Source organism: Drosophila yakuba, chromosome 3L (genome assembly GCF_016746365.2).
Source record: "Drosophila yakuba strain Tai18E2 chromosome 3L, Prin_Dyak_Tai18E2_2.1, whole genome shotgun sequence".
NCBI lineage: Eukaryota > Metazoa > Arthropoda > Insecta > Diptera > Drosophilidae > Drosophila > Drosophila yakuba.
Genome location: NC_052529.2, coordinates 22,969,859 through 22,997,355, shown reverse-complemented (window position 1 = coordinate 22,997,355; position 27,497 = coordinate 22,969,859). Strand labels below are relative to the sequence as shown.

General features: G+C 40.2%; 1 protein-coding gene and 1 long non-coding RNA gene across 6 annotated transcripts in view; one reads left to right on the top strand and one right to left on the bottom strand.

Annotated features, from left to right (window-relative positions):
- Positions 1-1,624: 1,624 nt before the first annotated feature.
- LOC6535185 (calcium-transporting ATPase type 2C member 1) overlaps positions 1,625-27,497 on the bottom strand; it is a 32,421-nt gene continuing 6,548 nt past the window's right edge. Inside the window, exons 2-5 of one of the 5 annotated variants that reach the window (XR_005561185.2) lie at positions 10,147-11,860; positions 5,515-5,830; positions 4,485-5,462; positions 1,625-3,981 (exon numbers count right to left, since the gene is read on the bottom strand). Coding sequence is in view for 4 of the 5 variants with exons in the window: in XM_015195590.3 (XP_015051076.1) it covers positions 4,763-5,462; positions 5,515-5,830; positions 10,147-11,860; positions 22,008-22,271 (2,994 nt within the window). In the remaining variant the exon portion in view is untranslated. Of the gene's footprint in view, positions 5,463-5,514; positions 5,831-10,146; positions 11,861-13,664; positions 14,145-14,992; positions 15,147-22,007; positions 22,287-27,497 lie in introns of those variants that run through there. The other 4 variants (XM_015195590.3, XM_015195591.3, XM_015195589.3 and 1 more) reach the window with 4 other exon arrangements.
- On the top strand, positions 20,333-21,603 carry LOC120321539. The gene is made up of 2 exons (XR_005561188.1): positions 20,333-20,687; positions 21,189-21,603. It is a non-coding gene; the product is annotated as an uncharacterized LOC120321539 (long non-coding RNA).

Here is a 27,497-nt window from a genome sequence, read left to right as displayed (position 1 = left end):
AAAGGAATATGACGTTCCTTCTTTCAAAAACAAATTTTAACTTTTAAAAAAATCTAAGCGTGGCAGTTTTTTAAGCGTTAAGGTATCGTTCGGAAGCAAGGCATGAGAGCTGTTACTATAGAGTAAAACGGTTTAGTAGATTCGATAAAAAGTATATGCGGCCAGGAAAATACGTTAGTGGGAAACGCTTCATTTAACAAATCTAGTCTACCCTTTTACTTTGCGAGTAATACGTAAGGAACACACTGTCATTTACGAAGAAAGCCTGTACCGGTTCCTGTTTAACCCAACAAACTCGGTCTGCAGTAGACGCTCTAGCAGGATTATAAAAGTCACCCGTGCCATTAGAAAAGCTGTTATTATTGGGCGTTGGGACTGGATTCTAGACGCACTAGACGGATTTGGTGTGCCGCCGACCTACACGGTTAGAATGGTGCGGAACTCCTCCAAACTTATTCTGCAATTATTAGTCGCCGGCAACGTTTGTCATTTGCAGTATACTTGTAACCATAATGTCATGGACATCGAACAGTGGCACGGTTGCACCCCTCGGACAAGTGGTCCGATGCAGGCTATTGACAAGCACAAAAGAGCAACAATGTAGAGCAATGTCTAAAGCTTTTGAGCTACCAACGTGGCAAAAGATTGTTTCAGAACATTACCACGCCTAAATCGCCAAAAAATTATGGTCTTTTGTTTATAAAAATAGGTGTTTAAAACAATGGCAGTCTGCGGATACCCGAGCTTATTTAAAACTAAAGAATGCAATCTATATGCATGTATTAAAGTTTAACTGAATCTTTTATTAAATAATAATTATATGTGCAATCGCAGACCACATTATTTATTTTTAAAAGCGCCGCCAGCGAAACTCCAAACGTGTCTGATGGTCAAAAAAAAATCCGCGGCAGAAATAAAATCAAATCGTAATTGCAATTACAACGTGTATTCAAAAGTGGAGTCAAAAATATCCTTGCACAAACAGTTCAACTGGCTTATTCCGGATAAGTATCTATCCACCCTTACGCTTTCCGATTCCTAAGGTAGCTATATGATAAAGTGGTCCTTTCCAATTTATACTATTTATACAATTTATACAACCTGCTAAAAAAACATGACTTTTGGACAGATCTCATACAGATAGCTTTAAGGCTGAGGGACTACATTGCGTAGAAACGGATCGACGGGCGGACGCCCAGATGGACATAGCTACATCGACTCGGCTAATACTGATCCAAAATGTATACAAAAAATGGTAAACAATTTCTTAACTGCGCTGTAGGCTTCTGACCGAAAGAATAAAGAATTTAATCGATATTCCAAAATAAATTTCTAAGGATTTATAGCACATTTCTGGAGGAGGTTTAGAAGCTTGCAAAACCTAGAAAAAATGCATCTCTGTCTTCCAAATTTAAGCGAACGGGGTTTGTTGCCTTGTGGCAAGATTATAATAATGCGAAATCTGACACTTTTACTGCCACAAACAGCTGCAACGTTCTATTTATTAATTTATTTCATTTATTAAGGGTTCATATGCATAGGTGTATAGTAATTTCGATTGGTGCAGATCGTGCTGCCTAAACACCAATTAAAAAAAAAATAGTAAAGACAATGAGCTCAAAAATGATGTACTACATAAAGTTTATTATATTCAGTAAACTTACGATATTCTGCAGATTAATATTAAATATATGGTAACCACTGCATACTTCACTTTATGCCCCAATATGGTAAAATTTTTAAAATGATATAAACTTTTTGGAGATGGCTTAAGTGAAACACAATCGAGGATAGTTCAATTTACTTTGTCATTTCTGACGGTAAAGTTCTTAGTATTATCTCGATATCAGTATATATGTACTCTTGCATTACTCTTGCTATTGAACTTCTTTATTATAGCTTAAATTTAATAGCACAGATAGTTATAGTTAATTTATATAGGTTAAGCGTTTTTTAGAAAAGAATTTTAAGAACTCGTACATTTGCCATCAGTTGTACATTTCTTTAAAATAATTAATATTTGGTAAATGTTGAAATTAGGCAACATATTTTTTGAGCTCTTAAATTAGGCGGTCTAGTTAGACATTCAAACTTACATACATACATATATTAATAGACGATCAATGAATATTTCTGTGGTTATGAATTCGTTTAGTACCATCATTTAATATAATTCTAATTTCGGACTTTGCCTTACACAGAGCATTGCGTAAAGTGTATTTTAAATTTCAAAAATTAATGTATACCTGCTTTGACTAATATATTCATATTATTTGATGCAATTTATTTATTCCTCTAGACATTCATATTTTTTTACTCTATATAAATACGCTTAATTTTCTAATTATTGTTACCATTGTGGATGAAATGTGGGTGAACATGTGTGGGTCTGTGTGTATCTGGTTTTCTGCTTATGTACTTTTAGTATGCTTTAATGCGCTGGTATTATTAGCTTGGTATGGTAGCCCTCAATGGCTGGCCCTGTTGAAGGAGCTGTTTTTATAAATTAGTTTTCCTTTTTTTTTTTTGTATTTGCAAGGTTTTTCATTTTTTTTTTTTTTGCCGTTATATATGAGTGCTTTTTTTCGAGCGTAAGCTGATCAAAATTAATGTGATCAAATTAATTCTTTAATGATTGGTCCTTTAAATACGATCAGCGGTGTGAAAACAAATAGCTTTCAGCAAAGTTTGAAGTGTGTGAAATATGTTGAAATAGTAAGCTCGTTTGGATAAAAAAAAGAGAACGCAATAATCGAATTCCTCGGATAATAGTTACCCGTTACTCAACCAACTAGTGGGAGAACGAGGAATATATTTCAAAAATGTGTTGAAATATCGACAGAATTTGTCTAGAATCATAATAAGACTTAAACATTTTTTGAAAATTGCCGGAGTGAGAATTGCTTGCGCTTTGTAGGCGTGGCCGAAATTTCTTTTGCATATCGATAGAAATGGACAAGGCTTAAGTTACTAAAATACTTTTCAAGGGTTGGCGTCTCAAGGAACTGCATGCCTAATCTCATCTTTGTAGTTGCTGAGATTTCTTCGTTCATGCGAACAGACTTACGGACGGACAGGCATGGCAAGAGTCGGATATTGATCTTGATCAAGAATATACATACTTAAATAGGGTTAACATTTTACGAATCAAGTATTACCTCTTTCTCTACGAATAACGGGTATAAAAACATGGACAAATTGTGATATGCTTCCAGTGCAACAGTGAACTCTGAGTTGGTATGATATGAATTATGTTATTAATGATATTTAAAATGTTTATTTATAAGGTTTAGACAAGTTTCGGTAAAATCCAAATTTATTTTTCAAAATTCATTGATTAGTTGTTGAGATGCATACATTTGATTACAATCTGTCATTTTTTGATAAGTTATACTTGTATACTTTTGTTGCCGTTTACCTAATTATTGCATCAGAGTTCAATTTAAACATGAAACAACAGAATTAAACAAGTTTCCATGCATTTATCTACATTTATTTTTATTTAAATATATGACCGAAAATTGCTTTACATTCGAGTAAATGTGGTGCTTTTGCTTTGTAAAGTTTTTCATATGGTTGGTGTATTATTCCGTTTTGGTAATCCGATTAATTATCAATTTATATACCAAAGCGTCAAATTAACACCCACAGGAAATAATAGCGTTTTTGATTACATACAAAAATCTTTTGTCCATCTTGACTGTCCATTTTTTTTAGCACGCTAGAGTTGTTTTGATTTGCCTCAATTTCACACAAATTGAATGCTTGCTTTTCAAATACCGAATAAATTATTGATCAATAATACCAAAAAAACCATGTTTTACTTTACTACGCCTCGCTTAGTTTTGTCCATTTCATGCCTTTTTTTGACTCGCTTGCGTTTTAGTTTTATGTATGTTTACTGTGACATAGTGGTATTGCATTTTCCAGGTGAACATACTCGAAGTAGGTGTTCACTCGATTTATAATCCGGTTGCTTAGCTGTGGGAAAAAGTACGTTATATCTATTTTGATTAATTAAATTTCACAAATTTCTTCAGAGTTAAAGTTTTATTTTTCAAAACTGTAATAATTGGTTTCAAAAGCTTAGATGCAAATAAACAAAAATAAAAAATTTGCATTCTGCACACTAGTGAGATGATATGGTTCATGTGCTTAACATAATATCACATTAAACTGTTTTCGCCGACCTTTTTGTAGATTAATAAACACTTCGTATTGACTCAAATTGCGCGATGAGCATAAGAAACTAGAGAAGCACTTAGAGATAAAATATAAATAAAGGTAAAGAAAAAGTAGTTTTGCAGCCCATTAAAGAACAAATAAATTGTACGCCTTCTTTTTAATACGTGACCATGTGTGAATAACTAAATCTTAAAAAAGAATAGTAATATACGGCTACATACATAGTAAATACATCAAAATAAAACCAAACTCTTTGCTATTTATAAAACAATTCAAAAATTACAGAGCTCAGAACAAACCTTCAATCTTAGTTCAAATCTATGAAAATCTCTGCTGCGCAACCTGATTGAAAATCCACAATGACAATTAAATTTTTTTAACTGGTCAAGTCAAGTGTAAAATTAAACACACACATCCTTGCTTCATAGCTCTTGTTTCGGCTTTTGCAACTCTCTGACTTTACTTCGCCGCGCTCCTCGCTTGTTTTGGCATAGTTTTACTTTTTTATTGATTTTTTTGTTAGTTATTTAATTTACTCGGCTTTGGGGTGCAAATCTTCTCTAGCGCTTGCGTTTTGTCATACAAAATCTAGCTCGGAGCGGGAGCTGTACATTTTGCGCTCCATGGTACGCTCGAACCATTTCTTTATCTCTGAAACAACCAGCACAGAGGAGGTTAGGGAGACCAGGAAGAATATGTCATACGGCGTAAGTGCTTCCGTCTGGAAAACCATTTGCAGCGGCGGAAAGTAGACAACCAGCATTTGACCAATGATCGAAAAGGCGACGGCCAGCAAGAACATCCGATTGGTTGTGAGTCCGATGGTGAAGACACTTTTTGTCTGCGAGCGGCAAGACAGGGCATTAAACATGTCGAAAAACACGAAACAAGTAAAGGTCATTGTCGTGTCTCGTTTGGTCTTTCCCAGCGTTCCGTCGGCCATCTCACGCTGGAACACCCACAGCGTGCCCAGTACAATTATGCTGGCACTAAGCAGAACGTTCACCACCACAGACTTTGTGATCATCGGTTGTTTCACATTCCGTGGCTTCTGTTTGAGCACATCGTGGTCGACGGGCTCCACACCCAGAGACTGTGCGGGCGGGCCGTCCATTATGATGTTGATCCACAAAATCTGCATGGCATTCAGAGGGTTAGCAATGTCCATCAGAGTAGCCAGGGCAATCAGGGCCAGGGCAGCTATTGATGTGCTTAGCTGAAAGCGCACGAAGTTTCGAATGTTGTAAAAGATGCCCTTGCCCTCCTCGATGGCGGCGCTGCAGGAAAAGAAAATTAGGCAAAACTGAACTGATTAAGTAATCCGCTTACATTATAGTGTGGAAATCGTCATTGACCAGAATCATATCAGCCGCCTCTTTACACACATCTGTCCCGTTCTTGCCCATAGCTATGCCGATGTCCGCCTTCTTCAAAGCCACTCCGTCATTCACCCCGTCGCCAGTCATGCCGACTATGTTGCCACTGCGCTGCAAGGACTTGACTATCTCCAGTTTGTGGCGTGGCGAAACGCGGTAGAAGACGCTCACGTTGTTGGCTACCTTGTCCAGTTGGTGCTCGTTCATTTGATCCATTTCCTGACCGGAAAGCGTCTGGTGGTGGATTGTATCGATACCGATGAGATTCGCTGAGAGTAAAAAACACATCTTGTTTAATAACGCAAGCTAATACAAAATGTCCTACATTATCGAAACGAATCTGTGTTAAAGCAGACTGTAGAGGTGAGTCATCACGGTTCACAAGTTACGATCCACTTCCCTTTGTTCGTGGGCCCACTTCTAATGCTTTGCACCCTCCTTACCTGGCACTAGAGCCAGGCGCTGTAGTACCAAGGCAGTCAAGTAAATCTCCTTTCATTGCATTTTCCAAGCAATTTGTCGAGCAACAGGCTAAACCACTGCAACTGGTGCCCCCACCTGCCACTGGCTAGGCTCAGAGTCGCGTGTGTACCAGCACAACTTGAACCCGTCGACTTGGATCTTAATCCCCGCAGAGCTTAACAACAATTGTTAATTTGGGTGTGCAGGCAGGCAACGAGTTGTTTGCTCCATGAGAATTCAATTGAAGCTCAGAAATAAAGTTAAAAAACTTAAGCAGGAACGACCTACGTCCCCGCACCCTTTCCCGCCACCATTCCTTTTGCACTCGAGCGCGTTTATGAAGTGCGCTCAATGGGTGGCAGCTGTAGAAGACAGGAACAAAAATAGCATCAGCAGAACTTCTGCGAAAAGTCGCGTCGCTATTTTTCATTATGGCGCCCTCGTATTTGTCCTGCCCTGTCTTATCCCAGTGTACGCCGTGTTTGTGCAAAATTTTAGTCAGAGTGCACTAAAGTAAATAATAAAAATCTCCAACAAAAGCAACAGGGTCTTCCCAACGCAAAGATGCGCGGTGAAATGAGCAAAGGGATTCGTAATTAAAACATATTTAGCGACTCGAATCCCTAATCGCCCGTCTCCCAAACAATTAAAAGCAGCCCGTCGTCGTTGTAAGGTGGGCAGAGTAGCCGTCTGCCCACCATATTCCCCTTTTTCATTTCTCCGTAGGACTGCTTTAAGCTTGCAGAAACAGTTTTTGTCCTGTTATGTTTCACTGGACTTGTAAATACATATATGTCCAGTATAGGAGTATAGTATATGTGTCAAGTGTAACGGTAGTATATAATATAAATATAAAACCAATACGATCTCAAGACATGTATATTTTCTTTCTTACAGATATTTTAAAATCAAACAAAAAAACCATAATACTATATAAAATTCGTATTACTTTAACAAATGAAATGCGGTGTCGTTGTACCCCCACCAACAACATCAGAATATGTTTCCTATGCCATTCAAAAATTCTTTGTATGCTATTTCAATAATAGTTTCCATTGGTGTACCACTCATTCAGATCCGACAATCACAACAGAATAAACAAGAGAGAACGCTATAGTCGAGTTCCCCGACTATCTGATACCCGTTACTCAGCTAGTGGAAGTGCGGGAAAGAGTTTTCAACGCTGACGGTTTTTTGTTGGTTTGTGGGCGTGGCAAAAAGTTTTTTTGCAAATCGATAGAAATTTACAAGACTAATACAAAAATGAAAAAATATCAAAACATTTTTCAAAAGTGTGGGCGTGGCAGCTTTGGGCGGTTTGTGGTCCTTAGAGTGGGCGTGGCAAAAAGTTTTTTGGCAAATCGATAGAAATTTACAAGATCAGTACAAAAATGAAAAAATATTAAAACATTTTTCAAAAGTGTGGGCGTGGCAGTTTTGGGCGGTTTGTGGGCGTTAGAGTGGGCGTGGCAACATGAATCGACAAACTTGCGCTGCTACTATGTCATGGGAGTCTGTATGCTTAATCTCAACTTTCTAGCTTTTGTAGTTCCTGAGATCTCGATGTTCATACGGACAGACAGACGGACGGACAGACGGACATGGCCAGATCGACTCGGCTATTGATCCTGATCAAGAATATATATACTTTATATTGTCGGAAACGCTTCCTTCTGCCTGTTACATACTGTTCAACGAATCCAGTATACCCTTTTACTCTACGAGTAACGGGTATAAAAACCGATAAATCAAATTCCGCTTCACAAGATGGTTTAAAATAAAAATACTAACATATTTTAAGACATACTTGCTAATCCGAACATATTTTGGGCATTGCATGTGATGCAAAAATGTAAAGCGACAAAGCCCAGCATAACCGCAAGCCAAAGTCGGATTAGAAAGAATTGTGGGTGCAACCGGGTGCAAAAGTAGCTGCAGTGTATGAAAATGGCAAGCGCCTAAAACTGTGCAATAAGCATTTGAAATCCCACTTAAAACCTCAGCCATCCACAAGAAAACTTCGCACGGCATAAGAGTTGAAAACGGCTCAAAGTGGAGTTGGCGTTCAAAATAAAAGCAAAATTTAGCCCAATATTTAAAAAAAAACAAGAGAGAACGCTATAGTCGAGTTCCCCTACTATCTGATACCCGTTACTCAGCTAGTAGAAGTGCGAAGGAGAGACTTCAACACTGACACTTTTTGCCGGTTTAAGGGCGTTAGAGTGGGCGTGGCAACATGGGTAAACAAACTTGCGTCTCTAGAGTCTGCATGCTGAATCTCAACTTGTTAGCTTTTATAGTTCTTGAGATCTCAACGTTCGTTCGGACGGACAGACGGACATGGCCAGATCGACTCGGCTATTCATCCTGATCAAAAATATATATACTTTATATGGTTGGCAACGCTTCCTTCTGCCTGTTACATACCTTTCGAGTTACGGGTATAACAAGCATAAGTTGTCGAGAAAAAACAGTAGACCATATTTGGTAATTTAAGCCATCGTATAAGTCTGGAAACAGTAAGGAGCGTTTTACTGGCCACGGTCGTTTGCATTTTTGTCTGCAAATATCGTCCCTGCAAGCTGGGGGAACATCAGTCAAAATTGTTCAGTCAGTTCATGTACGTGACGGCTTCATTCGGATGGTTGCAGACTTTGTTTTCCGCTTTGTTTCCTGCAACTCTTGGAAATGGCCATTATAAATACCGGGAGAAAAACACACGCAATCAACTACAGGATTATTTGGACGAGTATATTTGGCTGCGTATCAAAACGCACTTCGCTAATTGGAAGGAAGTTTGTCATGCAATGGAAATTTAGACTGATAATATGGGGAAAAGTTTTTTGTTGTTTTAAAGGAGATTAAGTTCAATATGTATAGTCTAAATGCATGGAAATATATATACATATATATATTTATCTTAATCAGCGAGCAAATGTCCCGAAATAGGCAAAAGTATTAAAATAAGAAAAGCTTTCTAATTCATTTTCAAAAGCCACAGTCCTTTTAATTACTTTATATTTCGTCAAAAGTGCTTGGGATAGTCAGTCCCTAAAAACATTCAAGCTAAAACCTTACACAAATAGTTCCTTTTAGGGACTGAACAACACTGCCTTCACAATGACAGGGGGCAGAAACAGGCAAGAAATGAAAACGGCAAAGCAATGGAGGTGGTTCAAGCTGAAGCTTTAACTACTTAAAACAAATTTCAGGGACAGTGCCAGGATCCTGCCCGCCCCAGATGCGCATATGATAGCCACGATGCAGACGATGTTGCTTTCGTGATAGCTCTAGGGGGATGCGGAGAGAGACTAATTATTTCTGACTGCTGACGACGACGTCGATGCACTCTCCTATTCTTTCCTGTTTTACAGGATATTTCATATGGAACTCCTCCCTTGCCAAGGAGCAAGGGAACTGCTGCCGAGAGATTGTTTTCTTCCATAGCCTTTTTCCTTTTGACGGTTTCTTTTGTGGTCTGTGTGCGCTATCTTTCCAATCTAAGCTAGCATTTTATTTGTCCGTTTTTTTTGGCAAAAGGCAATATTTTAAATTTCCCAAAACCTGACGAGTTGAATGCTTAAACCAGCGCATGTGTCATTAACAAACACTTGATATTTGGAAAGAAGAATTTATTCCTACTTCCACTACAGCTTTGGGTGGATAACTTCAAAAATTAAATCACATTTAACTGTTCTGAAAAAATATCCCACAAGAAAAATGTTTTTGGTCGAATAACTGGCTTGTCTGGCTGGTCAACGGCCAATGTTTAATTAATTCTGTTTAGTGGAGTACAATCCATTAAGAAGAGCTCTTCACGCGCTTCCATGTCCTCGGTGTGGTTTGCTAAGGGTTTGCTGGAGCCAAGGACTTGTTCGTTTACAACATGAACACAATAGATATAAACAAGAATATTGCGGATGGATTGGTCCGAAAAAGAAGCTTCTAAAGAACGTATAATAGAATTTAGTCATCATCTAATGGTCGAGATAAAGATGATGTTTTTAGAGCTCGCCAGAAAAGGAAAACTGATTCTTGAAGATGTTACACAACCCAGAAATTTATTAAAAACGATTAAACAAACTATAAAAAATGTATCTAACGAGAATTTGGAATTACTTACCAATGGCCAAGGCCGTTTCCTGGGCATCTCCAGTCACCATTTTGACACGCACCCCGCTCTGCATCAGCATTTCAATGGACTCCCGCACAAGGGGCCTCGGTGGGTCAGTGATGCCGACGAGGCCGCAGTAAATCAGATCTTGCATTGACCGGCCCTTGGCCAACGCCAACACGCGAAGCCCCTTCCGTCCGATCTCGTACGCCTCGGCTAGGAACTCGGCTTCGTTCTGTTTGGTAAGTGGAACCGTTTGGGTACCGAACTGATACTTGGTGCACTGCGGCAACAGGGTCTCGAGAGCCCCCTTTGCGAAGAAAATCTCTTCCTTGTTGTTGTTGTACTTGTGGATGCACTTCACAGCCATCATTTTCTGCTCCGAACTGAAGGGATACTCCTGAATGCGAACGTAGTTCTCAGCTGTGGCGTACATTCCGTTCTTCATGGCTACCGCCACAAGTGCTCCCTCAGTGGGCTGTCCTAGTAGTGTGCCATTTTGAATGTAGGCGTTGTTGCAGACCGCCCCGATTTCCAGAAGATTCGTAATGTTGGTCTTGGCCATCTCCACATTGTTGCAATGCCGTATGTGGATTTCACCCTGGTCGTTGTAACCGGCACCTGTAACGTCTGCCATGTATCCGTCGGAAGTGATGATGATCGTGGCCGTCATCTCGTTCTTGGTCAAAGTGCCCGTCTTGTCAGAGCAAATGACGTTTACGCAGCCCAAAGTCTCAACAGTAGGCAGCTTTTTAACGATGGAATTTCGTTTGGCCATTCGCATTACGCCAAGTGCTAGAGTCACAGTTACCACGATAGGGAGGCCCTCGGGGATGGCCGCAACGGCAAGGGAGACGCTGATGTTGAACATTTCCGAGAGCGGCTTGCCTTGTAGCCAGCCCAGCAGCATGATGACACCGATTATTAGGAAGGAATAGAAGCTCAACTGAGCCCCCAGAATGTCCATCGACTTCTGCAGTGGCGTCTTCGGAGCCTCCTCTGCCTGCATCATTTTGAAGACCTCACCGAACTCACTGCGCTCCCCAGTGCTGACAACTATGCCTTTGCCGTTGCCACATCGCACCAAAGTGCCCATGAAGGCAATGTTCTTCATGTTGCTGTGGTCCTTAACGTTCGTATTGTTCAACAGAACATCAGTAATTTTGCGCGCCGGCTCTGTTTCGCCAGTGAAACTGCTCTCGTCGATAGACAGATCAACAGCTTCAAAAAGGCGCACGTCGGCGGGCACCCGGTCGCCCACGTTAAGGTGGACTATGTCCCCGGGAACAAGTTCGCGTGCCAGAAAGGTGTCCAGCCGACCTTCCCGCAGGCAGTGGCATTCAGGTGGCACCAGCTTCTTGAGCTCCTCCAGACTCTTCTCGGAGCGGTACTCCTGGATAAAGGCCACCGTGACCACGATTAGGATGGCAATAGTTATGCTTACGGCGTCGTCAAACTGCTTCATTATCACGGATACCAGAGCAGAACCGAGAAGCAGCAGAATGAGCGGGTTCTTAAACTGCTCTATATACTTCTTCCATGTGGGATCCTCTGCCACAAGCAGCAGCTCGTTATGCCCGATGATCTTGGCTCGATACTTGGCCTCTGACCATTTGAGTCCGGTACGCACGTCGACCTGCAGTCGTCCGGCGACCTCGGAGGCACTGTGGGTCGATGATTCCGAGGTGGATAACAGCATTTCGGGTGTGAGGGTTAGGCCCGTCTGAGGAAAGCAAATGGGATAGTTAAATACTTTTTAAAAATTCTTAAAATGTATTTGCTTAATTTGATAGGAATTCCCAACGTGCAAGGCCCACTTTCGACCACCAATTCCTGGTAGCGAATTATACCGATTTCTAGTTAGTTTTGTCATCAAACAATTTATATCCCACTTAATATTTTAGCACATTATAAAACCAAAATGTTAGATCACTCAAACAAAACCACCTCCCAACGAGAAAAAAACTAGTGACAATCGCACCTTCAACATACTTAAATTTGGTTTCAACTTTTGTGATAAATTCTTTTTTAAATTAAAGTAATAAATTAAAGTTTTTTAATTGAAAAAAACTTGATCAATAGCAGAGTCGATCTAGCCATGTCCGTACGTATGAACGTCGAGATCTGAGGCCTTATAAAAGCTAGAATGTTGAGATTAGGCATGCAGACTCCAGAGACATAAATGCCCACAAACCTCCAAAACGCCCACACGCCCACACTTTTGAAAATTGTTTTGATATTTTTAAATTTTTATATTAATATTGTAAGTTTCTATCGATCTGCAGAAAAATTTTTTGTCACGCCCACAACTCTAGATGCGCCCACACTTTTGAAAAATTTTTGATATTTATACCCGTTACTCGTAGAGTAAAAGGGTATACTAGATTCGTTGAAAAGTATGTAACAGGCAGAAGGAAGAGTTTCCGACCATATAAAGTATATATATTCTTGATCAGGATCAGTAGCCGAGTCGATCTGGCCATGTCCGTCTGTCCGTCCGTCTGTCCGTCCGTATGAACGTCGAGATCTCAGGAACTACAAAAGCTAGAAAGTTGAGATTAAGTATACAGACTCCAGGGACATAGACGCAGCGGAAGTTTGTCGATTCAGGTTGCCACGCCCACTCTAACGCCCACAAACCGCCAAAAACTGTCCTTCGCACTTACACTAGCTGAGTAACGGGTATCAGATAGTCGGGGAACTCGACTATAGCGTTCTCTCTTGTTTTTTATTGTAATAAATTTTGCCTCAGACTCTTACTTTTTGCTAGCATCTTTACAACACCCTAAGACTGGGTATTATAATTGGGTTGTGTATTCGAATACTGAATACCAAAACTCGCTTACAGTTTTGGCTTTTTGAAAGGCAAATAAATAGGGCTTGTGAAGTGCATTGGTTCAGAGAACAGACACTCTGAACAAATGATTGCGAAACGTGATTGACATATTATATTTGGAGCTTCAGCGATCAAACGTTTCGTGTCCAAAAATCCAATGGGAAATTATAGAAACAGTTCACCAAATAACGTCTATAGTAAATAGTTCCCACGTTACCCGGATATCTAAGCAAGTTAATCGCTTAGTACTAGCAATACCTGTCCGGAGAACCGGATAGACTTCACGTGATGGAAGGGGGACTAATCATTACAAAAGCCACACTTATCTAATTTGCACCCAGGGCTCGGGCTATGAATTTTAACAGATCGGCTTAGATTAGCAATGCAAAGTTATAGCCAGTACTTCAACTACGACACTTTTTAATTCCCCATTTCAGCAGCCTTTACAACTTCAAATGTACGACTTATAACACTTAAAAATTCTGTACCTGCTACTCAATCAAAATACTTAAAGTGCGCCTAAGTCAAAGCATTTTTCGGGGCTTCTAAAAGAAGAGGAACACTAAGTACTAGGAGACATCCGTGCGATGACTGATGAACATTTACCTAAACCAAACCACCACCTCTTAGCCAAACATATGTGAACACAAATGACAATAGGTACATTTACAAGTTAATGAGGGCCACTTACGTCAGAGGCATTGATGACTATCATTTCGGTGAAACAGAGAAAAAGACTGCGATGGGACGAATTCTTATTATTAGCGCGGGATTAGATACCTTCTGAGCCTCCCGCCAATTCGCATTCGGGATGCACGCCAATCGATTCTGGGCCTGGTGGGAGCTTGTTCTACCTGTTCGGTCACGAACTAGGTGGCAGCATGAATACTAAAGTTCGCCTGCCACAAATACCTCTCCGCACATGGTACGTGCGATTCGATCGGCGGTGGAGCTTTGCGAAGCGAGTGGTTCCGGTATTACAGCCGGGGAGATCGCTCAGTTCCGCGGCACCCAGTGGCAATTCTCATTGTCAGCAATAGCTATCTGTTTGAAGTACCCTCGAATGGGTAAAAAGTGTTCGGTCGGCGAATCTGATAAGGAAATATTAAATCAAATATCGCAATTGGGCGACGTTGACAGCACTCGGTGGCTTCTCCGTTTTATTTGATTTTTTTGAAATAACTCAAAAGGCCAAAAAAGGTCAAAAGGCCTAAGTTTTACAGCATTAGAGTATTACACAGTGAATACTCGGCCACAATAAACAAGTCTTAATAGATCCGTGGCAAATTTTTGTTTTTTTAACGTTGTAAAGAGAATAAAGAATAACTCAAATGTTTTTATTTTTTAGTTAATAATACAATTTGATCACTTAGATTACTGACACACTGACCAAAACATCTTTAGTAGCGATGTTCTCGCTAAACTACATATGTACATATGTCTTAGCCAATTTTCACCGTAAGGGGCATGGAAAGCAGGCGAAAAAATTCTTTCAGCTGAACCGGCGTACTGACTCTTGGAATGCCCGACGCAGCCTAACAAAGAATTCTAAAGAATTGTGGGCTAGTTCTTCAGCTCGTTAGGAAGCCGATAACGTGGCCCAGACTATGCGCAGCTATTTGAGTGACCGACCAAGAGGAGAAGATATTGCACCACACTATTGCACTGGACACTTTCTCCGGAACACAAGCTCGAGATCTGGGATCGCGCGGAGTAACTTTCTGATTGCTGCGTCGGAAGTTCGGAACACGACTAAACAAGCAGGTATCGGGGCCGGTTGTTAGAAAATTGAAATGAATTGATTGAATTGCGAATCGGGAGGTGGGAGCACCGGAGTGCGGTGAAATGAAGTGGGTGGGAGCGACAATAACAACAGATGTCGCTAGGTGAGATACGGTAGCAGAATAGGGAAAACAGGCGACAATCACGTTACAACAACAATATCAGTTCCCGAGAATACGGGAGAGAGACTCAACACTACTAACAGCGGCGCAGACAGCACCGTTTCTTAAGACTCACGCGACAACTTGCAGGGGGGCGGGGGAGGCTTTATCATATGTGTCACATGGATTCACAAAAAAGGTATCGCTTATTTCACTTATTTGTTTCCCGATATTTTGACGGCAGACACACGCAACGCAGCAAAAATGACGAATGCGATCGAGCGACGTGTACACACTGGGAGAGAGTGCGCGAGCGAGAGGGAGCCACTAACAGCACTGTGTGTGCTGTTGTGACGCAAGCCCAAAGTCGCGAGAGCCGCCGCGATGCAGCTGTTCTCCAATTAGAATCCGGTCTCTGTTATTCTTCCTGCTGGATTCTTAAGCTGTGTGGGTCAAGTTCACATTTGAGTCTTTCTGAATTGAATGAAAACACTCAGTCTACCAACTATTCCAATAATAACTTCAAAAGGACATGGACAACTTTTAATACAGATAAAGAGACGGAAAGAAGTACTATTCTCCTTGCGTTCCGAACTTATTGCAGAACTGTTACAGCTCTTTGCAAGATAATTGATCAAATTGATAATATAAGCTCACACATATGTAGATACATCAAATATGATAATGCTGGTGAGATGATCGGATGATCTCAGTCGGGTGACGTGCACTTATAGGCGGTTTCCCTTACAATTGTTTCGCCACAGCTGATAACTCAATTACATAAATGCGCTATCTGCAACGATCGCTTTTTTTGGGAAAGTCTGTTCAATGTGATGCCGCCACACCGGCCAGTTTCATATGCAAATGTCTACGCGGCAGCATGTGAAATTTTCTGATCGCACCCTTCCAATGTGGAATGTATAATTACAACGAACAATCGCATCGCATTTCCAGAGGCCTCGGCTCTGCTTGACTTCCTCGGCATTGCATAAGCAGTTATAAGCGAGGACAATTAGGTGATTCCAGCAATAATTCAGATTACGCAAGCCATTTTCAATATTTAAATGATTTAATAGTGGTATGCCTTGAATATTCTGTCTTTTTATACCCGTTACTCGTAGAGTAAAAGGGTATATTAGATTCGTTGAATAGTATGTAACAGGCAGAAGAAGCGTTTCCTACCATATTAAGTATATTCATATATACCTGATCAGGATCAACCACTGAGACGATCTGGCCATGTCCGTCTGTCCGTATGAACGTCGAGATTTATGAACTATAAAAGCATGGGGACTTCACTAGCATGTAGGCCCGCTCTAACGCCCACCAACCGCCAACTGTTAGTGTTGATGAGTCGCCTTCGCGCTTCCAACAGTTGAGGAACATTTCTCAATGAAAATGAGTGAGGGAGATCTTCTTAATAATGTGTTGGGGGATGGTCTTGTAAAAGTGGAGCATTCAGTGAGTTCAAATTCTATTGATCTAGTTACTGTGTGTGCAGCAGAAACAGCGGGTTTTTTGATTACTTTAACCTTTTTCGCCTCTATGGGCGAATGCAACATTGACTAATGATGGCGTGATGACGGCCGACCACAAAGCCGTCAACAAGAAACCTCTTGAGGATTACTGCGGTTTCTGCGCGTTGCTATTAATTTACGTTGCGTGCATGGAAGGACACAAGCTTACCAGGGGAAGGGCTATAGCATTTCGAGGGGTTTGAGGGTTACTCGATGATTGCACCAACTTTCTAGCACCAATTACCTGGCAGTGCAGGGTAAGTACCATTCAATACCATTCTTATCGAGCTTCCAGGCCCTCGAATTTTGCGAACTTTTCCTGTATAAGCCATTAGCTTATGGCTTCGAACTGCATTATTGATTCATCAACACTTGAAAATGTATCTCAAATTAGCAAATCGATAGAAATTTACAAGATTAATAAAAATATCAAAAAAGTTTTAGGCGGTTTGTGGGCGTTAGAGTCCATCCGTATAAACATCGAGATCTCAGGAACTATGAGAGCTAGAAAATTTATATTAGGCATGCAAATTTCAAATACATAGACGCGGCGTAAGTTTGTTGATACATTTTGCCACGCCCACAAACCTAAAGCTGCCACGCCCACAGTTTCGAAAAAAATTTGTTGAAACTATTTTATTTTATTATTAGGGTGTATATTTCTATCGATTTGCGAAAAATGTTTATGCCACACCGAGAAAGCGCGCTAAACTAACACGCCCGCCCGCCCACTCGTTGGAAACATTTTTTATTTTTATTACATTCAATTCTTGTTTTTCCCTATTTCTATCAACATAACACTAAAATTTGAAAATTGTTATTCGCAGTTCCACTAGTTGAGTAACGGGTATCCGATAATACTGGAACTCGACTTGTTGGTATCTCTCTTGTTAGTATTATTATTGTTCTTAACTTTTGTAAAATAATTTTATATACAAACAATATCACCAAGTCAGTTGTTTTTTGGTTAGATTAGATTAATGCAAAAAGTTATAAACTACAAAATATGAAAGGGACTGTGCCACGTCTACAATTTTTAGTACACTGTACAAACAACGCTATAGTCGAGTTCCCCGATTATCTGATACCCATTACTCAGCTATTGGAAATGCGAAGGAGAGTCTTCAACACTAACAGTTTTTGGCGGTTTGGGGGCGTTTAAGTGGGCGTGGCAACTTGAATCAACAAACTTGCGCTGCGTCTATGTCTCTGGAGTCTGTATGCTAAATCTCAACTTTCTAGCTTGAGTTCTCGACGTTCATACGGACAGACAGACAGACGTACAGACGAACATGGCCATATCGACTGGGATATTGATCCTGATCAAGAATATATATCCCTTTTTGGTCGGAAACACTTCCTTCTGCTTGTTACATACTTTCCAACGAATCTAGTATACCCCTTTACTATTCTACGAGTAACGGGTATAAAAATGTTAACTAAATATCATTATTCAGATAAGAAAATGTGAAGATTTTAAAGAGATACATAAAAGTTAATTAAAGCATTATAAATATACTCGCGTTCCGATGTTTTGCAAGCTGGACTCTTTACTAAATCGTTTAGATTTCGCAATATATTTTTGATTAAAATATATCACTTTAAGTCCGTAGTTGGAGGTGACGCTATTTCGCTCACCGAATTTTACAGACAATTATTCCTCGAATAAATTGTTGTCAGATATCAAATGCTCCCTTCTATTCCCAGAAATTGCAGAAATGGCTACGCAGATACACAATACTTTCAGTTATAAGTTTTACAGATTGACTTAAAAACTGACCACTAGATGGGACGCATTCATCATCCTGATGTAATACCTCAGCTGGCCAGACGACGACAACGATGAGAAGCAGTGGATGCAGTTGAGGGCGTGGCCACGCCACGTAACGCGAAACTGCGGGCCCAAACTGTGGGTTACTTAACGGGCTGGAGCAGGACTCCCTGGACGTAAAAAATGGGTAGCAAGTGCGAGCATTATTCTTGCCCTCGGTGCTGGAGGGCTTGGGTCACTGGTTAGTTTGCATAGCAAATGCCTCATGGCAAAATGCCTCATGAAAAAACGCCCGCAGAGGACGAGAATACTAACGAGCTTACCGGATGTGCACGGAAAATTGAGGAATGCCCAGAAATGACAAGCTAAGAGGCGGCAAAATGCAGTTTCTATGGGGGGATGATCGGAAATTCGACAACTGAAATTTTATTCGACATTCAATATTCGGATGAAAGGTGCTGACTCGGGCGCTAATGATGAGCAAATAGCCTCTTTAAAGATGCCAGTGCAAATGCAAATGCGAAATGCCATACATTTTGATGGTAGAAGAGATATGAGTACTCGATCGGACGCGCGATGTAAGGTTGAGTTTCGTTTAATAACTTGAAGTAACGCACTCACGGTTTATCACAAACCATTAGAAGTTGGAGCATGTCTAGGGTCGCACTAATGCATACAGTGAACCGACCACACGACCTCAGTGTGAAGTGGTCTACTGCTACCATCTTAGTCACATAGTTTATGGCTTGTAAGCGGCTTAGCCTAATGGCTTCGACCGGGAACATTGTTTAGGTCGACAATCCCACGGCGGAATCCCAACATTTTATGCATCATTAAGTGCAGCCCAGCGGCAAGCAGTTAAAGCCGGCCCACTTTAACTTGGCTCAGTTGGACCCGCAACCGAATCAATTTCAGTGTTGCGAGCCCAGCAGAGTCGAGCCAAGACAAACAAATGCGGCGAATTTGATTTGCAATCTAATCCAGGTAACGCCGTTGCAAACTTGCCAGCACCTTGCAGGAGGCCTTCTTCATAGCAAGCATGGAAGCTCCTTAATGGAACCCTTAATAATTTGCAGGCTGTCAATTTTGGCCCCGAATCAGAAATTCTATTAAAAACGGAGGAAGGAAGTCGAGTGGCAAGCAGGCAAAAAAGTTGGAAGTCCAAAGTAAGAAGGGAGAGTTTTTTCTGCATATGCACCTTCTTGGTTGCACAGTGAGTTTAGAAAGCCCCTGTCATTTTATATAACTCTCGTCAGTTACATTGTCATCATACTGGTCAAAAAGTGCCCCAGAATTTAAGGGGAAAACTTAAGGTTCAATACATTGCGATATACAGTGGCAGCATAAATAGATTGATCTGGGTGGGTTTCGTCTGGGAATTTGCATGTCTTTTTGAGCAGGGTGTTGTAGCTAATGCAAATGGGGATACGTTTATACGTTATGGGGAAGAATAAATCTTGAATGACAGATATATTTGCAACACGTGATGCTTTTCTCTCTCGAATATGTGCATTTCAAAGAAAGTGCGTTTAAAGAAAATAACAAAACAAGCAAAATCCTACAGAAGTTTCATCGCGGGGGCGAATGGGGTGGCAAGGCCATTACATTTGTTTTCCACGCCTGCAGCAGTAAGACAGCTTGACTTTGACAATCGAGAGCCGCAAAGAGATAAAAAAAGCAGACGAACAGAATGCGTTAGCAGATAGGAACTAGGAAAAGGGGGTTGCCTCATCTTGTCCTGGAGTCGCATTCTCGGAGTGCACAGACGACGGTTTACAGTGACAAGGCCAGGCGTCGCCCAGTGGCGCATTCAATTTTACTTTTGCTTTACTAAAATCATAACCCTTTCGATTAAGTGGTCATACAATATGGTGTGATAAATAGTAGATTTTATACTCGAAAATTAATGTTTTTAGAGGAAGTTTTCTCAATTTGTATCCAATTTCGACAAATACTTTTCATTCGTTTTCTCTGAAAATGCTAATATGGTACATATTTAATGTTTTAAAAACAAAAAATAAATACATTTTAAAGAAAAACAAGAGAAAACGATATAGTCGAGTTCCCCGACTATCTGATACCCCTTACTCAGCTAGTAGAAGTGCGAAGGAGAGTCTTCAAGACTGACAATTTTTGGCGGTTTGTCGGCGTTAGAGTAGGCGGGGTAAAAAGTTTTTTGGCAAATCGATAGAATTTTACAAGACCAATACAAAAATGAATAAATATCTAAACATTTCTCAAGTGTGGGCGTGGCATACTGTAGCTGTTTCAACCTTTTTTTTTTATTTCCCGCAAATGATTTTATTTCCTTCATTCCAATCAAAAGTGCACTTTTTGCAGGCTGGACTTTGATGGCTCATTTAATTTTGTTTTTCAATTAGTAAAATCAACAGCAAAAAAAAATTTTGCCCACACTATAATTAATCGTGTTTACAGCTAACACACACAGAAAAAAAACGAAAACCGCCAGAACTATTTGGTGGTTATGGTGTTTTTACTACAGTTTAAAACAATAGGAGCATGCGGACATGCGGATACCCGAGGTAATGTATATCTAAAGAATGCAATCTATATGTATGTATTAAAGTTTAACCGAATCTTTTATTAAATAATAATTATGTGTGCAATTTAAGACCAGAGATGCACATTATACATTTTTAAATGCTTCAATCACCGCGAGCAGAAACGCTTAGTGCACAAAACAAGTCTGATGGTCAATAAATAATCCGCGGCTAAAAAAAAATAAAATGAACTTAAATGTAATTGCAAAAATCCACGTATATTAAATTTATCGACCGGAGTATACATAATTAGTTTTAACGAGTATCTTTGGACAACAAGTGCAATCAGAGTGAATTTAATTTTAATTGCTCGCTTGGGATTAAAGATGAATTCACGCCGAGGCGAGTTAAATAATTTTCACATTTTTATATACACACTGCTTTTTGAGTGGTATTCGATAAAAGCAAGTACTAAATTCAAGATCCAGGTCAACGAATTGCAACTAGATACCAAATTGAAAAATCAATTTTTCTCCGTTCTAGGATATTTAGACGGTGATAGAGAACCCACAATGCACCCGATTGCACAAAAAAGATGGAAGTAAGCGGAAGAACTGCCCCTGTGAACTGTAATTTCTAGCCACTTACATCATCTGGAACAAGTTTGCAACTCCATAAAGTTCGTTAGCACGTCTCGGCAACGCCATTCATCCAAAGCAACGAAAGCCGTTAAGTGCCTCCCAGAATCTGACTCATTCCAAGGAGTTGCAAAGACCTCCATTAGAAAAGAAAGGCGGAGAAGCCGCAAGAAATAATATGCCTGCAGGGGGAGGGACCACGGACGAGGTGTTTCTCATCGACTTGGGAAAAGTGTTCATTTAAGGCCACGCTCCAAACAGGCGTATTTAAACAAAAGCCGCGCCTGGATGAACCGAAATAAATATTGATGTTCCTTCAATTATGTCTATCTGTGCAGGGAGGTACTCTGGTCTAAGGTAAAATACAGGTAGGTATATATCACATGCCTCAATAGCACGTCACTGATGAAATCTGGGGAGCCATTCGAAAAAATCCTGTACCTATTACATTAAAACAACAAGAAAGAACGTCGAGATCCCAGACTATCTGTTACTCGTTACTCAACTAGTGGAATTGCGAAGGAAAATTTTCACAATGATAGTTGTTGGCGGTTTGTGGACGTTAGAGTACCAAAATCCCATCAAAGTAATATATTAATTAAAAGGTTACCGAAGCATAAATTTTAGAATAAAAATTTAGAATTGGTCAAGGAACATGAATTCTCTAAACGAACCACGTAGTCAAAAATAACCCAAGCTCAACACCTTTTTCATCGCCTCTCACCTGAACCAGATGGTCCTCATCCGGCTCTTTGCAATCCTTCATGGCTGCTACTACGCGAGGCTTCACATTCTGTGAAGCAGACCGTGAGTCCTTGACGTGGCTGATAGTCCTTTGTGGGTTAAGCTTACTGCTGACGCCCTTGATCTTCGAACGGCGATTGCGTACGCCACTCGAAGTTGTTGGACTTTCAACCAGGACCGTGGAGCCAGGACTTGCCGGCGAGGTCCTACGCTTGGACGTCAAGGGCGTCGAAGTTTGGGACATTTGGGTGAATTTGTACTGAAGTAAGACTCAATGAAGCAGAGGGCGCCGCCTCCTTAAGAGTACTAAACTGCCATGCCATTTACTTTAATGTGCTACGCATGTTCTTCTGTTAATAAGGTTTATAGAATTACCCATCTCGGGGCCATACGTAATCTAATTATTAACTAGACAGGACACAGAGGGGTGAGCTCCCTTAGGCGTCGCCACGGAAAATCGCCTTCTTTCCGGTGAAACATATTCTCCATTTAGTTTTGAACAGTAAATACCGGACAGCAATCCACTCCGGAGCTGTATTTTTAATCGTTATACTTCAAGGCCTAAACCGGAAAAAAATGAATTGGAAACTAGCATATCCTAACATATTTTAAAAATTAATGTGTTTAAATTTTGAAGAATACATTTTATGAACATGGTTGGTCGTCACTAAGCCTCAGTCCAACTCTCTAATATGCACAGGATAAGTTATTTATTTAGCCTTGAGGGTGAAAAGTGGATTGCGTGCACTGAAGTTCCACTGCGAGATATGCGGTCGTCGGCTGCGGAGCCGCAAGGCGCAGGGGTTTAAAACATACAGAGGTGGGACCATTAAATACCCCCCGTTTGTAGGTGTCAAGCAATATTAGACTGTGTTTAAGGGCTTGCACATCTGCGAAATTCATATGTGAAAGTGGTCTTGATTTATGGTGTGCAATAATAAAAATCATGGAATAAGAATGGTTGTAATCCTTCAAAGCAAATAATTGAAATCTATTGATGTAGCAGTACATATAAGCTTCCGCTTGTCCTAGCTAGCTTCCTTTCTTGCTTTTATACGAAGCATTTTAAAATACTGTGACGACTACTGTTACCGCCGTAATTTAAATTCAACCGCCAACTAGGCGAAAAAGGCGTAACCCTGAAAACCTTTGGTAAAAGTGTTACCCATGATCTGCGGTTATTGGATAGGGCAACACTTGGACGACACTTGAGGAAACACTGGCGAAGGAGAAAAAACAAAGTTTTTTAAAGCTGCTCGCTTTGCTAAAATAAATTAAATAAAAACAAGAGAGAACGCTATAGTCGAGTTCCCCGACTATCTGATACCCGTTACTCAGCTAGTGGAAGGGAGAAGGAGAGTCTTAAACACAGTTTTTGGCGGTTTGTAGGCGTTATAGTGGGCGTGGCAGAACATTTTTTTGCAAAACGATAGAAATTTACAAGACCAATACAAAAATTAAAAAAATATCAAAACATTTTTAAAAAGTGTGGGCGTGGCAGTTTTGGGCGGTTTGTGGGCGTTAGAGTGGGCGTGGCAACATGAATCGACAAACTTGCGCTGCGTCTATGTCTCTGGAGTCTGTATGCTTAATCTCAACTTTCTAGCTTTTGTAGGTTCTAAGATCACAGCGTTCATACGGACGGAGAGACGGACATGGCCAAGTCGACTCGGCTATTGATCCTGATCAAGAATATATATACTTTATATGGTCGAAACGCTTCCTTCTGCCTGTTACATACTTTTTAACGAATCTAGTATACCCTTTTACTCTACGAGTAACGGGTATAATAAAGTGACCGCTACTAAAGGTTGTTTATTATTGCTCTCCCTAGGCCCAAATCTATTAGTGCCTCAACAACTACACTATTGACCGTTATGATTGTTCTAAAATGGTCAGAGGTTAAGCCCCATTAATTAGTAGTCTTTCCGTTAAAAAAACCATTTGAAACTCGAACAGGAAAAGTTTTAAGTTGATGTTTGGAGGCGAAAGATAAAGCGCAATCATTAACAGGCATTGCTCCTCTTACTAGCTGACAAATAAAGTTTTTTAATTTCGATTTATAAGCCAACATAACGTGGGTAATTGCCGCACAAAGTTGACTGGTGTGTTTAAATAAAAGTAACGGGGGAGATATAAAGCCCATGCTGGAGTATCCAAAAATCCAGCTGAAATGCACCACATCTAGTATTCGCAGTTGCGTTTTGAAGCAGGTACTGCCAAACGCATCAATGGCTAAGAAAGTCTTCATGACATTTTCTTATACAGAAAAATCCCAAAATATTCTGATCGTGGCCAGACAGCAACCCTCCCACACAGGACTTACTAAATTTGTATCAGCTGGGGAACTGCGTGCGGTTCCCCGCTGACAGACATTAACACAGCTTACACCTCCACCACCCAACTTTGCTTCACTGCTCACCCCTTCGTCTAATACATCCGAAAATTGAGATAACTGCTGGCATAAAGGGGAATTTTTCCCCACAAGCTGGAAAGGAAGAAGGTGCACTGTGTGCATCTGTATCTGACAGATACGAGCCACAGTTATTTGTATAACTTCTCGCTTTCGCCTCGCCCGATGTCCGTTTATCTGGCTGTGGATCCGGGGCAGACAATGTAGATTTAGCCAGTCCAATGAAACTCGAGTCATTTTTGGTTACCGTTTACCACACACAAATTTCGCAATCACTAGAGATGGCCCATTAATAAATTCCATATATATTGTATTGTTTCCTATTTATTTAATAGCTGTACTAGATTTCAACCTAATATTCACTTTAAATAGTTTGATATCAGCAACTATAAAAGCTTCATTGGGCTGTATTTGAATTTAATTTTCTACTAAGCAGTAAACAGTTAGTCCTTGCACATACTTATGGGTACATTTCGGCATTGTACTTGTGCGATATACATATGTCTTTCTTACTTTGACTTAAGCTCTCGATCTGATTATGAATACGGCTTCACAGGGAAAACGGATTCCTAACTCTAAAAATATAATATCCTTTAATATCTGCCGTACATTGCAAAGCATCTTCACAAGAATCGCGTCAGGACTGAGTAAATATCGCGTTGAATCTATGGGGCTTATGCTCTCGGGAGCTCCTAAAAGGCTTGTCAAACATTAGCTGGGAGGTTTGATCAATGTCCTCCGCCACACGAGCCTTATGCTATTGACGCAGACACCGGATCCAGGCGACACATATCAACATTCCGACAGAGAAGCCAAAATGAAATGACTGGACTCAGGAATGGCGCTAGGTGAATATGTTCACATGTCGCTTTAAATGTGGCCATTTTAATTGTTTTTACAGCCTGCACCCCTGCACCGAAGTTTTTCAACTTTCATTACACTTCAGATTACATTTTGCAAAAGGTAAAAAAATAAAAATTTAATAAAATATTTAAATTCTTAAAAAAATTAAACAGCAAATTCCTCAGTTTTAAAGGTAACTCTGTCGAAAATTGTAGGATTCGCCTGCGAAATTTTATAAAGAATATGCGGCTACTTTATTCTGAATGCATAATAATTTTTTGTTTCCAAGTGCTCATAATAAGAAACGATTTCAGGTTCCTGTTCTCTTGCTGCTAGAAGGGCTTTTGGTAGTGGTGGTGGTAACTTTACATTGCACAAGCTGCGGGGCCTCCTGCCGCCTTATTATTCCAGGTCTTGTACTTATGTTCGTTCTACACGTTTTATACATTTACTTCGGGTTCTGTTTGCGCAGCATTCGTCTCCAATATCTCATTTTATTTAATACACTTTTCAATAGTGGGAAAAGGAAGGTACACTCTCTGCACCTGGGATTACTCGTCAATGATCCCAAAAGCTTGGAATCAAAGGACAATCTCTGTATCGCGCAGATTCAAGTTTTCGCACCAAAACCAATCAATGATTCTGGCCAGCACAATTTCGCCCATAATGCTTTTGTGGAGATTAAAATGGATAGCTAATTAAAATGTTCGAATGCAAACTGTACAAATTATCAAACCATTATCAGAATGAAAATAAGCCGTAGGAACCACTTGATTACAGCTACCTATCATCGGCAAAAAAGTGATATTCTCAACCACCCTAAAAATTATCAACGAAATATATTGGATAAGATATTTTAGAATATAATGTAAGTTTGAACAGAATTTAACATCGTTTGATATATCTTCGTCGTAGTTTTTTACCCCTCGCTTTTCATCTCCTCGTCAATCTCCTTTCCTCGTCACAACTCATCTATGTGTTCGGCTGAACAGTGATGCCAGACCCATTCCCACATAAGTAAACTGGAAACAAGTGATTCCCCCGACGAAGAAGAGAAAACTTAGAGAAAGGGGCTATAAAATATAAACAATATACGATTTAATATTTTTCTCTGGGTTTTGGCTTAAGCTTTTGTTAGGATATGAAGTGGGCCAACAAAATAGGTTGTCAGGAGCTTCGAAAAGTACGAGCCCCAACCACTATTAATTCGAACAGCATGTGATTTATTCAGTGTGCAATGTTCAACACACGATAGTTTCGATACTATTACAGATAGCGTATGTCAATGTATTTTTTCTTAAAGAGAATTTTGTTCTCTTTACGATGATAATATTATTGTATTTATTTCTTGTATTTACAACAACAACAAAAATATGAGTACTTTATTCAAAACGTAGACTTAAGAGATAAGAAAAAATTGACCACTATTAATTCGAACGCTGCGCAAGCTTACCGTTATCTCAAAAGAAGAACAAAACAAAAGCAACCAATCTAACGGAATCACTATCTAGTTAAAATCTGCAAATAATAACACAATGCAGAATGCAAAAAAATTTAAATTACTGCAGATCAGTCAAAGTTTAGCAACGATGGCACGTGGTAAACCTATTTGCACCGAAATCAGAATATTGATTAGGGATTATAAATCTGGGAAGACAATCACAGATATAAGCAAACAACTTAACTTGTCTAAGTCGTCGGTCCATGGGGTTATTCAATTGTTCAAGAAAACTGGGAACATTGAAAGTAATATCGCAAAAAGAGGCCGAACATCAGCAATAACACCCCGTGACAAAAGGGAACTGGCCAAAATTGTCAAGTCTGATCGTCGCCAATCTTTAAGAAATTTGGCTTCAGAGTGGTCGCAGAAAATTGGAAAAACTGTGAAACGAGAATGGACGCGACAGCAGTTAAAAAATATTGGATATGGATTCTATAAAGTATGTTTTATTATACTTTTTATATCATAACCAATAACTTATCTGACTCGTAGGCCAAGGAAAAACCCTTGCTTACGCTTCGTCAAAAAAAAAAGCGTTTGCAATGGGCTCGTGAAAGGATGTCTTGGACTCAAAGACAATGGGACACCATCATATTTGATGTAAGTGTCGGCGATACAAGAAAACGAGTAATCCGTACAAAGGGAGAAGCATATCATAAAGACTGCCTTAAAAGGACAGTAAATTTTCCTGCAAGCCTTATGGTATGGGGATG